The 13875-nt window shown below is 38.2% G+C and overlaps 1 protein-coding gene across 1 annotated transcript; it reads right to left on the bottom strand.

Moving 5' to 3' along the window:
* Window positions 1–3252: 3252 nt before the first annotated feature.
* LOC146371492 (mitochondrial basic amino acids transporter-like) lies at window positions 3253–11483 on the bottom strand. The gene is made up of 4 exons (XM_084953800.1): window positions 11093–11483; window positions 9034–9077; window positions 8782–8865; window positions 3253–6585 (listed from the first exon to the last, which is right to left on the bottom strand). The coding sequence occupies exons 1-4, from the start codon at window positions 11118–11120 to the stop codon at window positions 5827–5829; spliced, it is 915 nt and encodes a 304-aa protein (XP_084809926.1). The 5' UTR covers window positions 11121–11483; the 3' UTR covers window positions 3253–5826.
* Between the last annotated feature and the right edge of the window lie 2392 nt (window positions 11484–13875).

The raw sequence follows: 13875 nt of genomic DNA, 5'->3' as shown, positions 1-13875 counted from the left end.
TATTTTGTATTCACTTTTGTGTCTTTAGTTGTTTTGCTTCCCTTGTTACTCTTAAACTGTGGCTTTCATTTAGTTTTATGTATTTGTTTATTGTTTTTATGTCCATGGTATAAGTAGATCTGTTCTGGATAAAAAATTATGCAAATACCTTTAATATGAAATTATATATTTCTACCACATCTATCAAGTAAATAAATATACAGATGTTATTCTGTAATGATGTATTAGTGCTAGTTTTTATCAGCCATTGGTTTGTTTTTGTTAAACAGATGACAAAACTGTTTATGATGGTTTTCTACGGTGTAACTGTTTGCACACATGCCTTGTTCAAGTTTTAGCTCCTCATCCACAACCTTGTGTCGCCCTCAGGGTCAGACGGTTAGTTCAACTTCTCTTCTTGTTGTTATCCTAAAATGTAATTTTCCCTGCATTTGGTAATCGGTTAGAGTTTAGATATAGTTTGAAAAACAATGTGAAAGTTTAAATTAAAATATCCATCACTGCATGATTTATGTGTCATTTATAGTGTAACACTCGGGCGTTAAAGTGGACTGGAGGGATTTGAAACAGCGTTTTAAGTGCTGATGTCGATAAGTTGTGGTCGTGGCACTTCAGCATCCAACTACCACTGCAGAAGAGGAGCGAGTGCAAGCAGAGCAACAAATATCAGGAAAACACACAAACTTTCTGCAGAGTTTATTGCACAATGTGTCTGCTAGCTAAAGAAACAGATGCTGGATTTATAGAGGTGCAAAGTAATGAAGTACAAATACTTCATTACTGTACCTAAGGAGAATTTCCAGGTATCTCTACTTTACTTGAGTATTTAATTTTAATTTTACTCCCTATATTTTTACACAAATATCTGTAGCTTCTACTCTTTACACTTTAGGTTTAACACATCTTTGGGACGTTTTTATTGAAGGATTGAGCCTTGGTGGTTCCTGAGTTGTTCCTGAACAACCTAATCAGTTTCCTCATAAAAGGATGACAGTCTGGCTCTATAACCTTGGCAAAGTTACATCCAAATAACTTCTAATTGCAATTGTTTAAACTGATGATCTTGGAATTTACAGTTGTTTAGAAATGAAAGGGAGCTTTTCTAACTTGTTTGTCTTAGATTTTCACAGAGTTCCTTGCACTTTCTTATTGTTCTGTCTATTGGTCAAACCAGTTCTTTTTTATGCTGGCAAAGAGACGCTACAACTTGTACTCAATCACGATCACTAAAAAGTTAATATGCATCAGCCCTGTCAACTTTATTGACTTTGTTGAACCTTCAGCAGGGCTGGAATGCCACAAAAAATTGGCCCTGGCATTTTGATAGAGACCGGCCCACCAGGCATTATAGGAAAAACAATAAAAAGCCTTTGAATGAAAAAAACAAAACAAAACAAAAAAAACACTGTCTTGTTGACATATATGTATGATTTCTATACATTTTACATCAGATAATTATTTAATAAAAGCTAGACATTTTAAATAAGAATAAGAAAGAAAAGTATTTCTTTGTGCCCCCCTTTCCCTGTTAGTGCCCTACCTGCCCCCCTGGCAAAACTCTGCTAGACACGCCCCTGCACAGTTACCAGCTGTCAGCTACTTAGAAAAGGATCCTGGTGTTATTTGTCTCTCGGAAACAGTTCATAACTTCCCTTCAACTCATTCATGTCACCTAAAAGATAAACCTGTTTCTCCATCACCTGCTCAGCTCAGTAAAGACATCTCCTGGTTTCATCTTCATATTTTCCTCTCACAAGACATCAAAACCAATACTAGGACCAGCAGCGTTTACAGACATGGCTCCAGCAAACATCAGCTGATACTAGAAAGTAATATAAAATAAATTCTAACAACAGCTTATCAAACTTAAACGTGTTGTTTAGCGTGATCTCGGCTGGTTTCCTCTTTCTGACACAAAGTGGGCGATAAACAAACAAGACACGGGACTTGCCAGAAAAGCCGATCAGCTGATCATTGATCAGTTTCATGATTGAAGTAGCAACAGGAGAGGGAGGGGGAAAGACTGAGAGAAGAAGACAGAGAATAATTCAAGCACTGTGTCTTTTTTTCATTCTAGCTGAAGTACGGGACAAATCACGTTCCTTTTCACCTCAATACCATTTTCTTCTGTTTGACTGTGATAAGACTGCTTTCAGCGCCCTTGCCCAAGCAAGGGGGAGGGTGCATCCGACCTTCTCAGCTGTTCCAGCCCAGAGTCGATCAAGACCAATTGCCCAATCCACCACATTTCATTGTTTATACCGCTACAAAAAAATCACCATTGGCCCATCGGGCAATTGCCCGGAACTTTCCATGGCCAGTCTAGCTGTGACCTTCAGCATCACTTATTAAAGATTTAGGGGAGGATTTGTATATATTTGAGCCCGCATGTATACTCTTGATCTATTGTGGATTAGAGAAATCCCAAAATAAATTTGTGCACCCAATTCTCCTTTTTTAGTTTTTCTGGAAAAAAGAACAATTGAAAGAAATTTAAAAAGAAAACAGAATTACATTCATGCACAGATTGAGTGGATGTAAACTACTCAAAACAAAGGTAGGTTGTCATCTAGTGACGAGTCAGTGTAAATGCAGGTTGTTGTCGTTGTTTTTTAATTCAACACTGAAGTCTGAAAGAATGTGTAATGTATTTGTTGTTGTATTTAATGGATTGCATTTATATAGCGCTTTTCGGGGGCCCTCAAAGCGCTGTACAATTCTACTATTCATTCACTCTCACATTCATACACTGGTGGAGGTAAGCTACAGTTGTAGCCACAGCTGCCCTGGGGCAGACTGACAGAAGCGAGGCTGCCATATCGCGCCATCGGCCCCTCTGGCCATCACCAGTAGGCGGTAGGTGAAGTGTCTTGCCCAAGGACACAACGACTGAGACTGTCTGAACCGGGGCTCGAACCGGCAGCCTTCCGGTTACAAGACGAACTGCCAACTCTTTGAGCCACGATTAATGTAGTAGTATTTCAACTACACTTTGATCAAATCGGGTTTGGCCCTTGAAACCTATATCTCCAACTCAAGTAAAGAAGAGGTGTGATTATTACTGTTCAGAAAATGCATATGTGCTAATCGCAGAGCTACAGACACCCAAGCAGTATTGTCTGATTGTCAGGAATCTATTATTGTAGGGTTTTTACCTTACAGTATAAAGTATCTTGAGGTGACTGTTGGTGTGAAGTAAAGATGAAAAACTGCATTGACTAAGAAGACTGAGACAAAAGAAACAAGCAGCTATTGAATTATTATTATTATTTTTATTTACCCAGTTGTACAGATCTTTATTGCCAAAATAGACAAATAGGTTCTGCATGACAAAAATATCACGTCTCAGTTTTTTTGTGAAAATACTTAAACTGATTAAAGACAGTTTAAACTTAAACGTGGACATTCAAGGCATTGCACTGCATTATTACTTTAGAATAAAAAACATATAATATATATTTAACCAGTCACTTCAAAACAATCCTGCATTATCAGAATTATATCCTGTAAGTATTGCATCTTTCAAAGAGCTGGATTAAATAGATTAAATATTTGTCATGTAATATGCTTCAGATGTACTTTGTAGCCAACGATAACAGTCGCTGTTTGAGAAGTTGAATATAGAGTTAAACAAAAGCAACTTTTGCATACATGGCAATCATGCTTTCATTCATCACCGCCACCACAACACAACACAACTCTGTTTAAGTGAAGCATCACTGAAGGATTCCCCCAAAATACTTTTGACCTTAAACTCTTAAAATAAAAGACCTCCACATCAAAACAGGTGTGTTACATTCAACAAACGTGGAATTAGTGCAGCTGCAGGTAAGTAGATTGTTTTAATGCAAAACATGTTGGGTTTAATTTGCTGCCAGTGTGAGAACTTAAAAGCTTGAAAAAGCTTTGATTGGAGTCTGACAGAACTGACAGAAAATTATCCCCTTATTGAGAAGAAAACCTCGATTTCATAGCAACATTTACATTTAAACATGAACACTGATCCAAAATTTCTTCTTCTAAATTTGTTTGCTTTTCTTCATTCAGCAAAGGATGTTACACCACCAGAGCTCAAAGGCAGTTATGGTTAAAGAAATCTGGATCTGTTTTCCCTGAAACAAGACAAAGTCAGAAGAACACCAAAGTGCAATGAATCACCTAGAGCAGGGGTGCCAAACCTAAGGCCCAGGGCCTAAAATTGGCCCAGCAAAGACAGCTGGTCTCTGGATGACTTTAGAAACTATCACGAAGGGCACACATTTTTGGATTAACTTTATTTTTTTATACCTTTTAAGCCTTTCCTGCTGATAAACTACTTTGGTATAGTATGAATGACTGTGGAGGAGGTCTTAAGTAATAGCTAAACAATTAAATAACAGAGAGGTTCCTGTTATAGAAATTTCAGTTAAAACAAAAAGACTTTCATTAATCAATAAAAGCTTTAGGTTTTATAAATACGGTACAGTGTGTTCAGTGAGCTACCAGAATGTTTTCTGTAATTTTGCACATTTACAACTTAGAAAAACAGAGGTTCTGTTGAAATTGCACTTCTTTATTTCATATTAATATATCTCATAGATTAAATGCGCAGTTAAACAGAAAGTGGAGTGTCACTTGTCCGGCCCATTTAAGATGAAAGTGGACGGCGTGTGGCCCTCAATGTAAAATGACTTTGATATCCCTGACCTAGAGTAAAAACGAGAAGCCGCATGCCTGCAGTAACACATTCACACGTTAAACATGAACGGTCAAGCAAATGAGGAACATCCTCAATCTTGTGTTATTTGTTGGTTTCAGAAATGCAATTCTTTGCAGATTTCTTTAAAGTGCCCCAGCATGAATATCTGGCCTTGAATATCAGGCACACACTTAAAATCACCTTTAAAAAGAAGATAATGACAAACAAAATAGCAAGGTTTTATACTAGACCTTTAACACAGCAGTGAGTAACAATAATAAAACTTGATATTATTTGGAAGAACACAACACACACAGGCAAAACAATAAAACAAAAACGGCAACCGCAATCTCGATTCACACCCAGACGTTTTTCATTCGATCCCTGAAGAGCTGTTAGACCTGATGCTTTTTGCTTGCATCGGATACTGGCATGTGCTGCACGAGCTAATCGTTCAATGGATGAGACTGAAGCTGTGATGGTTTTTGGTTTGAAAGCAGTTTAAATGTGAAAAGTTGTGCACGCTTATCACACGCTACATTGGCTCCCTGTTACTCACCCAAATCTTCAGAGGATACACTTCAGGTACAAACATGTGCTTTAGCTTCCTTACACAAAGAAAAAACGTTTTATAAGGCAGGAGAAATTCTTTAGATATACATTAAAAAAAGATTCTCTGGAATATTTAAATCCAGATAAACGCTGCAAATTTGAAGATATATGTAAATAGAGATATTAATTTCCAGCGCCTACACCATACACACAATCTAGCCATACTGACAGGTTTGTGGCTAAGTAACAAATCCTTTTCTTTTATACAAAATAATTCAAAGGATGAGGTCATTTCAAAAGCTGTAGAATCTGTCAGCTTCTATTTCCCCCACCTTATTAGAGGTATATCAACTTCTGCATCTACAGAAGCAAACACTAAACTTAAATTATTGCTAAAAGTAAAGATGTTTTGCTCTCCTTTTTGCTCCATAGAAAATAAAAAAGTGCTGATATAAAGTATAAGTATATTTGGATTCAAAACAAGGAATGGCTGATGTGATGCGAAACCAAGTCAGAGTAACAAAAAGTTTGAATATATATTTTGTTTCGCTGTATTCTTCTAAAGTGCCTGGGTTGAGGATGAGCACTGTATGCTGTCACAGGTTGGTGGGCCGGGTCTGCTCCTCTGTCTGTGTCGGGGCCGGCTCACAGTCTTTAGGCCCTCTGTCCTCACCTTGTACGTACATGAGGAAGAGGGTGACGGTAGCAAAAGTGGCAGCATTCACAGGGAAGGCTCTTAGCAGTGTGGAAGTGAGGCCTCGAGTAAACACCATGTAACCCTCTTTTCTGACACTCTGCCGGATACAGTCAGCAATGCTGCTGTACTGGTTCACACCACCCACCCCATCTGCTTGGAGTCGTGATTTGATCACATCTACCGGATAGTTGCAGACCCAAGACGTGACGCCTGCCATACCCCCAGCAAAGAGCAGTTTGGGAATCAAAAAGCGGGCATCTGGCTCACAGCCGAGGCTGCGAGTCAGCAAATCATACGACAGGAAGTAAACCCCGAAGGCAGGTGTTTCACGGACAAGTGTAGTAACCATGCCCCTGTTTACACCCCGCAGACCCTCCTGTTTGTAAATGCGTAGCAAACAGTCAAAGGAGTTCTTATACATCTTTTTATAGCCCGTCTTTACCCCTGTACCCTGCATTTGCATGCGGGTTTTGGCCAGCTCCATGGGGCAGCAGACCACAGTCTGGATGGCTCCCGCTGTAGCACCAGCAAGGAACTGGTTCCTTGGGGTGTCTTCCCCCAGCCATCGCATTGTATTTCCCTGAACACCAAACACTATAGCATTGATGAATGTAAGGCCCATGATGGGGGATCCAATGCCTTTATACAAGCCAAATACCTGTGGTAAGGGTGAAAGATAAGACATACAGTAACACATCACGATAAAATGAAATCAGGGTAAAAGATAAAAAGGGTTTTAATGAAACAGTTTCTGTTTTTTCCTTGTTACTTAATTTTAAATAGCATTAATATCCAATAATAATTTTAATAATCATTAAAAATAAAAAATAAAAAACAGGTTAACTCGCATTTTCTGTTTTCACAGAAGCCCATATATTTCAAGCTAACACTATAAATTAAAGCCTATATGTATTCTTGATAGCTTTTGCATATCCCAGACCTATAATATATTGTTCCTTCATCACAATGAGGAACTTATCTACACTTGTCATTACTTCCCTGATCTCAGTTTGAACAGCTTTTTCTCTTTGAGAACCAGAAGGGTCAGAAAAAAAAACACCTACATTACATCTTATAAAGTGATGGCAAGAGCCATAAGTTGCTTTATCTTTCAAGGCAGTTAATTATTTTCTACATACCATTCCCTATGATAAAGCAGCCTGCAGTACCACAGTGAGACTGATAACAGGCATTTGCATAACAAATCTTATGACCATTTTATATATATTTCCAACAGTATCCTGAATCCTAAAGAAGAAAATATGATGATTTAGGGAAAATCTGTGAAGTAATTACGGTGAAAGTAAAAACATAGCACCATTCTGATGGGAAGTGTGGTTAAAATGGCCCATAAAACCAAAGCCATTTTCAGACGTGTGTGTTACCCAATGGGGCCAATGTCTCTTGCTGTGTGTTACACGTGAGAAAGTGCACCTTTGGACAATGACCCACTCTGATTCTCCTAACACTGCCTGGTGTTAGTGTAGGGATGGGTATTGATAAGATTTTCACGATTCCAATTCCATTTTCGATTCTGTTTAACGATTCGATTCTTTATCGATTCTCTTATCGATTCTTTTTAAAAAAGGAGAACACTAAGGTCGATTAGCTTAGAACTTTGTTTTATATCTTCTCTTTGAACAAGATAGAAATTTAGGAGTAACATGGCCTTACAAACCCAACAGTGAGATCTTAAGAGATCCACAGCCTATGGCTCTTCAATGGGGTGTCACAGGGTCCCCAGGAAAAAAAATTGTAAATGTAAAATAATAAAATAAATATTCTTCTGTAGCAATAACAAAGTATAACATAAATTATTCAGTAGCAATTACACAAGAATATCCAGTAATGTCCCTGCGTACAATTAAACACATTCACTTAGCGAAAATCGGGGGCATCTGCTGTGGCAAATGGGTGCAAGCCTTTTACCACAAACTTAGTCACTGCTCGGTGACATTCGTCTATCCTGGCCTGAAAGGAGACGCTACCAGTAGACTGCAGCGAGAACTGCCAGCATCTGAGCCAGACTCTGTCTGTCTCTCTCATCATGGTCACCTAAATGCACAGTAATGGCAGGTTTTGTAATAAGGCAGATCGCGCTAACATAATATGCACTGTTAGTTGATTATTTACCTGCCGCATTAACGGGAGAGGACGTGCAAACGTTACCGCTGCTGCTGGGTTGAGATTCACGAATCCGGAGCGGAATTAAAAACACGACATTCATTTAAGGTTATCGCGTGTTTTGTGAGCAAATGCTTTTTCATATTCGTAGTGTTTCCTCCCTTAAATGAAATATCTACTTTGCAAGTATTGCAAGTTGCCCTGTTGTCATCCGTTCTCGTAAAGTATAACCAAACTTTTGAGCGTTTGAGCCGCTTAGGTGCCGTGTTTCCTGCCAGGTAAATGACGCTCCGCAACGTGGTGACGTCATTCGGGGCGACTGGAATCGATAAGGGAATCGTTTGCAAAAATGGAAAACAATTCCAAGGAATTGAAACAGTGGGAACCGGTTCTCAACAAGAACCGGTTTTCGATACCCATCCCTATGTTAGTGTGTGAAAAAGAATCAAGCATCACTTAAGTCTACACGTCACTTTGACTTTATTGACTTTAATCTAATAAGCAAGCTATATATATTATATAAGCTATAATATATAACCATGATCTCTGTAATCATATTATTACTGCATACTAGCATTAGATTGATCTGTGAAAGTAATCTGCACGCCCTGCGATAGATTGGTAACCTGTCCAGCATGTTCCCCGCCTCTTTCCCTATGAGAGCTCAGGAAGGCTCCAACCCTGCACTGGATAATATGAAGAAAATGAACGACTAAAGAAATCCACATACCGACTCCTGACGTATGATGGACTGGAAGCAGTGGAAAGTCCCACGATATAGAGGTTTATCAGCACTCTGGACCTGCAGTCTTACCTGAAAGACAAGATGTTTGGAATGATCACCTCAACACTGGAAGACTAGAATCATGCATGTTTTACACATTATAAGCAACTGATTTCACTTTTAAAACATGCAAGGAGAGAGAGTAGGGGGGAAGAAAAAAAAACGGAAAAAAATGGCAATAACGTTGTTATTACCTACCTTTACTGTGTCAAATGGGTGTCCAACCAACACTCCAGCCGCACCTACAGACAATGAAACAATACTGGACTAATCATTTGGTTTTAATCTGGAGCAAACTGGAGCAAAAATAGGAAACCCTGAGAGAGGCACTCGCTGATTACACATGAGATATCCTGCAATTCATATGTAGCTATTCATTTATTATTCATATGTTTCTATATATAGCAGTCTTTATAACCCATATGGCCCACTTGACCAGTCTTTGAAGCTCAAAAACTCCTGCTGCAGTTGTGTCATTTTAGAGTCTACTGCCATCGCCTCTTCAGAGCCACCTCTATGAGCATCAACACTCTCTAAAACTTTCTTTAGCATGCCTTTGAATGTTGCATAATCTGGGCCTGTAAAGCACATACCAATGTTGTGATGCCAGCTTGAATTTTTCACCTGAGCCTATGTTGAAACACGTGCTGATTATATCTCTTGAACAGGTGACAAACATCATTAAGTTTTAATATAGGAAACCTTCACTAGATAACGTACCTGTACAGCAATCCAAGACGGTATCAGTAAAAAAAAAATTTTTTTGGGGGGGGGGGGTCCCCCCTTCACAAAATATAAATAAAAACATATACTACTACATGTTCATCTATGTATTATATTTTAAGTCAAATAACAAATGACATATCCCATCACGTTTTTGCAAATACTTGCTTATTCTATGGTTTGAGGTTAAAAAAATGCAATTGAGAACCAGTTTAGCAAACATAATACTATAATAACTGTTTAGAAAACACACATGTATGTTAATCAACCATTTGTAGCACCGTGGTAAACAAACAGTGTACTAATCCTGCATAATCACATGCTTTGTCACTTGACCTGTTTGTAAAATGAGCCCCTAGGAGCTCAGTTCCAGTTGTAAGCTGGAAAACGCACCAAATCAGACATAACACAATGATGAGCAGTCACTGACCTCAATGCAACAAGGATATTAGAAAACAAAAAAACAGTAGGGATGTGTTCATAGTTTTAGCTTTTCTTTCCAAGCTCCTTAGACTACGATGACCTGGATGACCGAGAACCTTCACAGACATGCAGATATGATCTTTTTTTTTTCAGATAAACTTGAACACAGACATTCTGAAACTGCAGTAGCCAACTTCCAATTTGTTTTTAGATGGTTCACTAAATGTGGGAAAGCACATGATCTTCCACGTGACTCACTTTAAACACAACAAAAAATAGAATTGGACTGTAAAAGGTTGTGTATGGGTTGGAAACAGCCAAGCCCTTTACAGCAGGAAAGACTGGTGGTGCTTGTGTCACTGCTTGGGTGCTTTCACTTCTCACTGAGCTAAACAAGTGACACAAGGGAGCCATAAAGAAAGTTGACATAAATTTATAATTAGAATTTACTTGCAGCAAAACGACAAATGTTTCTCTGTCTTTCAAGCCTCGAAAGGTTCTGCCACACATTAATTAGTACAGAAGAAGTTAATTTAAGCTACTGAATAATAATTCTGGAACACACTGAAGTGAGTTAACCACATCAACATCCATAAATTAACCCAATCAATCGGTGGAAGAGGCAGTAATAAAATGAGGCTCAGTAATGCAGTTTCTACTTAGAAGCAAAAGCAAACTTCAGTGTCATACCATTAGTGAAAGTGAAACTACAATATTTAGTACGTCACATAATCACACATTATGTGTGCATGCAAACAAACAAAAACATCATAGTAAGTTAGTTTTTTTAAATGTATATATACATTTTTTACACATGCACACACATCACAGTAGTCGTTTCTAAATACATACACACACACACACACACACAGATAGATAGATAGATAGATAGATAGATAGATAGATAGATAGATAGATAGATAGATATGAGAGAGAGAGAGAGAGTATATAATCATATTTTTTTAAATACGTTTTACATACACATGTAATTTATGTATGATAGTTTTTTTAAGCTGCTTGGTGTTTTGATGGTTTGCTACCATGACAAATATCAGGAACCGCAGTGGGTATCTGACACGGTAAAAACGAACAGAAGTGGTGAGTGACTTACCTCCTAAGCATCCAGCAATGAAGTCCATCAATAATATCTAAAGCACACCAGAAGGTTCTCGATGTCTTTCTGTCTTTCTCAGCTTTTCCCCAAACAACCTTTACTTTAACGTTTCCGAAACGTGTACCTAAGCGTTTTATCTAGCTGATGGATCACTGCTAAATGATAATATCAGATAACGTTTATCTTAGCTGCCATTAGCTAGCTTGTAACGTGCCTCTCTCTGTTACAGTCACGAATCTTGCTAATAGTATTTTCTCTGTTTGTGCTGGTAAACCTCTCCTGTTGACCTACGCGCTTTATATGAACCTTTGCGATGTTTACAGTCAATGCAGACTTCCTCCACACTGTCTGTAATTCAGAAGTTCATTATATATGTATGTCAAAGGAGCTTGCGTCACAGGAAGTTGCAGGTAACGGTAGGACGGCCCGCATAGAATTGCTATCCAATCAGGGGAACAGACACCACCGCGTATCTTAACATTTAGAAAACAATAAATAAATGAATACACACTACAGCTTGATGCTACGGGTGATATGAAACTATATGTTTTTATACATGTGGTATATATCGCACTTTGCACATTTTGAATGCTCTCTCGTTGAATAAAACAGAATTTCTTCTTTTAAAATGTGATAAACACGTTAAAGCACGGTTTCCCGCATGGTAAGTTGCATCCACAGAAACTGGCAGGCGTTATCCGAGTTGATACTAGTCAGCAAGATTTTGATTTACAGTCAATGCAGACTTCCTCCTGAATTTTGGCTAACTGGGTTTTCTGTACTACGAACGTGGTTCGCTTCTTACCGAGGTATATGGTAACTTATGTTGTGACCCAACCTGCTCTGGAGATGTTCTCCAGAAAATAGCGTCACCTGTCCTGGAAGGTCCCTCGGACCTCTCCGAGGACTAAAAGTTATTTTGCTTGTGTTTCTTTCCTTTTTTTTTCTTTCTTTCTTTTTCTTTCTTTCTTTTTTTTGGCGAGGAGGGGGTGTTAGTTTCTTTTTTCTGTTTGTTTGTTTTTTAATCACATGTAATGTCTTTGTGTTTCCCCTTTGCGTTTTAGTCATAAATAATATCGATATTTAGACGCAACTTTATTCCTTATTTCGTTCTATTTGCAGCAAAACAACTTCACAACAGTCGCTCTTAATATTTCATCCTAGAACAGGACTCCTACACTGTTCTTGCTGATCTCATATCAAATTTGTATACATATGAAGTTTCATTTCTGCTCTTATGTTTCATTTTTACTCTCTAAGCCTTAAATACCGCAGTCTGCAGCGAAAAGAAAGCTGTCAAGTTATTTTCCGATCGTTTCGCTTTCAAATCAGCAGCAAGCGCTACGTCTTCATTTCTTCAAATAAAGCATGTTCATTATAGAGTCTTTGCTCTGCGAATACTTTTTACATGTGCAATTTGTGAAGCTGTACCCTATTAAAACTGTTGTCACGGGAATGTGCCCGTATTAATATGATTATTCAATCACATTGATTTCACGTTGTTCTGCGACAAACAGAAGGGATTTCCGCGTCTTCCTTATCAGACTCTAGGACAGTAAGCTTCAATGTTAAAATAAATCCAGTTAAAAAGCTTCAAAGCTCTAATGTGCAGCCCAGGGGCGTTTTTAGCCCATTCCTTGTTGACACTGGATTGCCCAATGATATTTCTTAGAAGATCTTGTTTTCTTGGAAGATTTAATGATACGATAAATAGTTATAAAGTATTTCTGTGGATATTTTGTTGGCTCCATAGTGGAGTTTCACATACTATACTGCAGTGATTCCTGAGATTAGGGACAAAACAGGTTTCGATTTTCTAAAATATATTTTTTTGATTTTTCAAAAACATATTTACATATAATTGTTACACAAAGTTTTGGCTGTCTCGCCATGTTTTGGTACAATCTCCCAGGTATAACATTTTTTAATAATTTATGTTTTTGCTGGAGAAGTGCAAGGTTTTTGTCAACACCGTCAGACACAAAGAAATGCAAAAATATATATTTTAAATTAAGTTGTTTCAGCTATTTTGACTATTAGCAGCTTCTCTATTCTATTGTTTATGCACATATGTTTTCAAAGTAATTATACCACATTTAAAAGTAAGATTGTTTTGGCTTTTTATTATTAGAGTTACAGTCATACATATTTTGGGACTTTGTGAAAAAAAATCACAACAAGATGACATTCAGGAGTATAAATTGGTGTTTTGAAGATAAGAGTACAATGACATTGTGATTGAGCTTTAAAACAATTTTAAAAGCATACCATCTATGGGGAAGGCCTAGACATCAGACTCTGCATGCTGGGGAGATCGCAAAGCTGTGTCGTTTTGTGTGTTCTGCCGGAGTGGCGAAAGGTGCCGGAAGCTGGGCGGGGCATTATGATGCCTGCTGTCAGTGGGCTGGGGGGGAAGACTGTGGAGTGGTGAGGGCTGTTTAAAAAAAGACCTTGCTCCCCCTTGTAAAATTTTGTAGATCCGCCACTGAGGTGGGGTAAAAAGCTGAGAGAAAACAATAAAACGAAACTAAAAATAGATGCGGCAAAATGTATCAAATTAACCATCATGTTAGATGCTGTTATAGCTGCTGCACCGTGACAGCAGTATCAGCAACAACTAGTAACCAGGTCTTACACTCAGAGGAGGGAAGATGAAGTTAACGTGGTAAAGAAATGGATGGAGGGACATCATTAGGAAGGGCGAGATTCGAGGATTCAGATAAAATGAATGGCAACTTCTACCATGAGTCAATAATAGCTAAAGTGTAGCTTTTAATTGT

The sequence above is a fragment of the Perissodus microlepis genome, chromosome 15 (assembly GCF_051167445.1).
Source record: "Perissodus microlepis isolate ML-2025 ecotype Zambia chromosome 15, ASM5116744v1, whole genome shotgun sequence".
NCBI lineage: Eukaryota > Metazoa > Chordata > Actinopteri > Cichliformes > Cichlidae > Perissodus > Perissodus microlepis.
The sequence above is the reverse complement of the archived record's forward strand: the minus strand, read 5'-3'. Positions and strand labels throughout refer to the sequence as shown.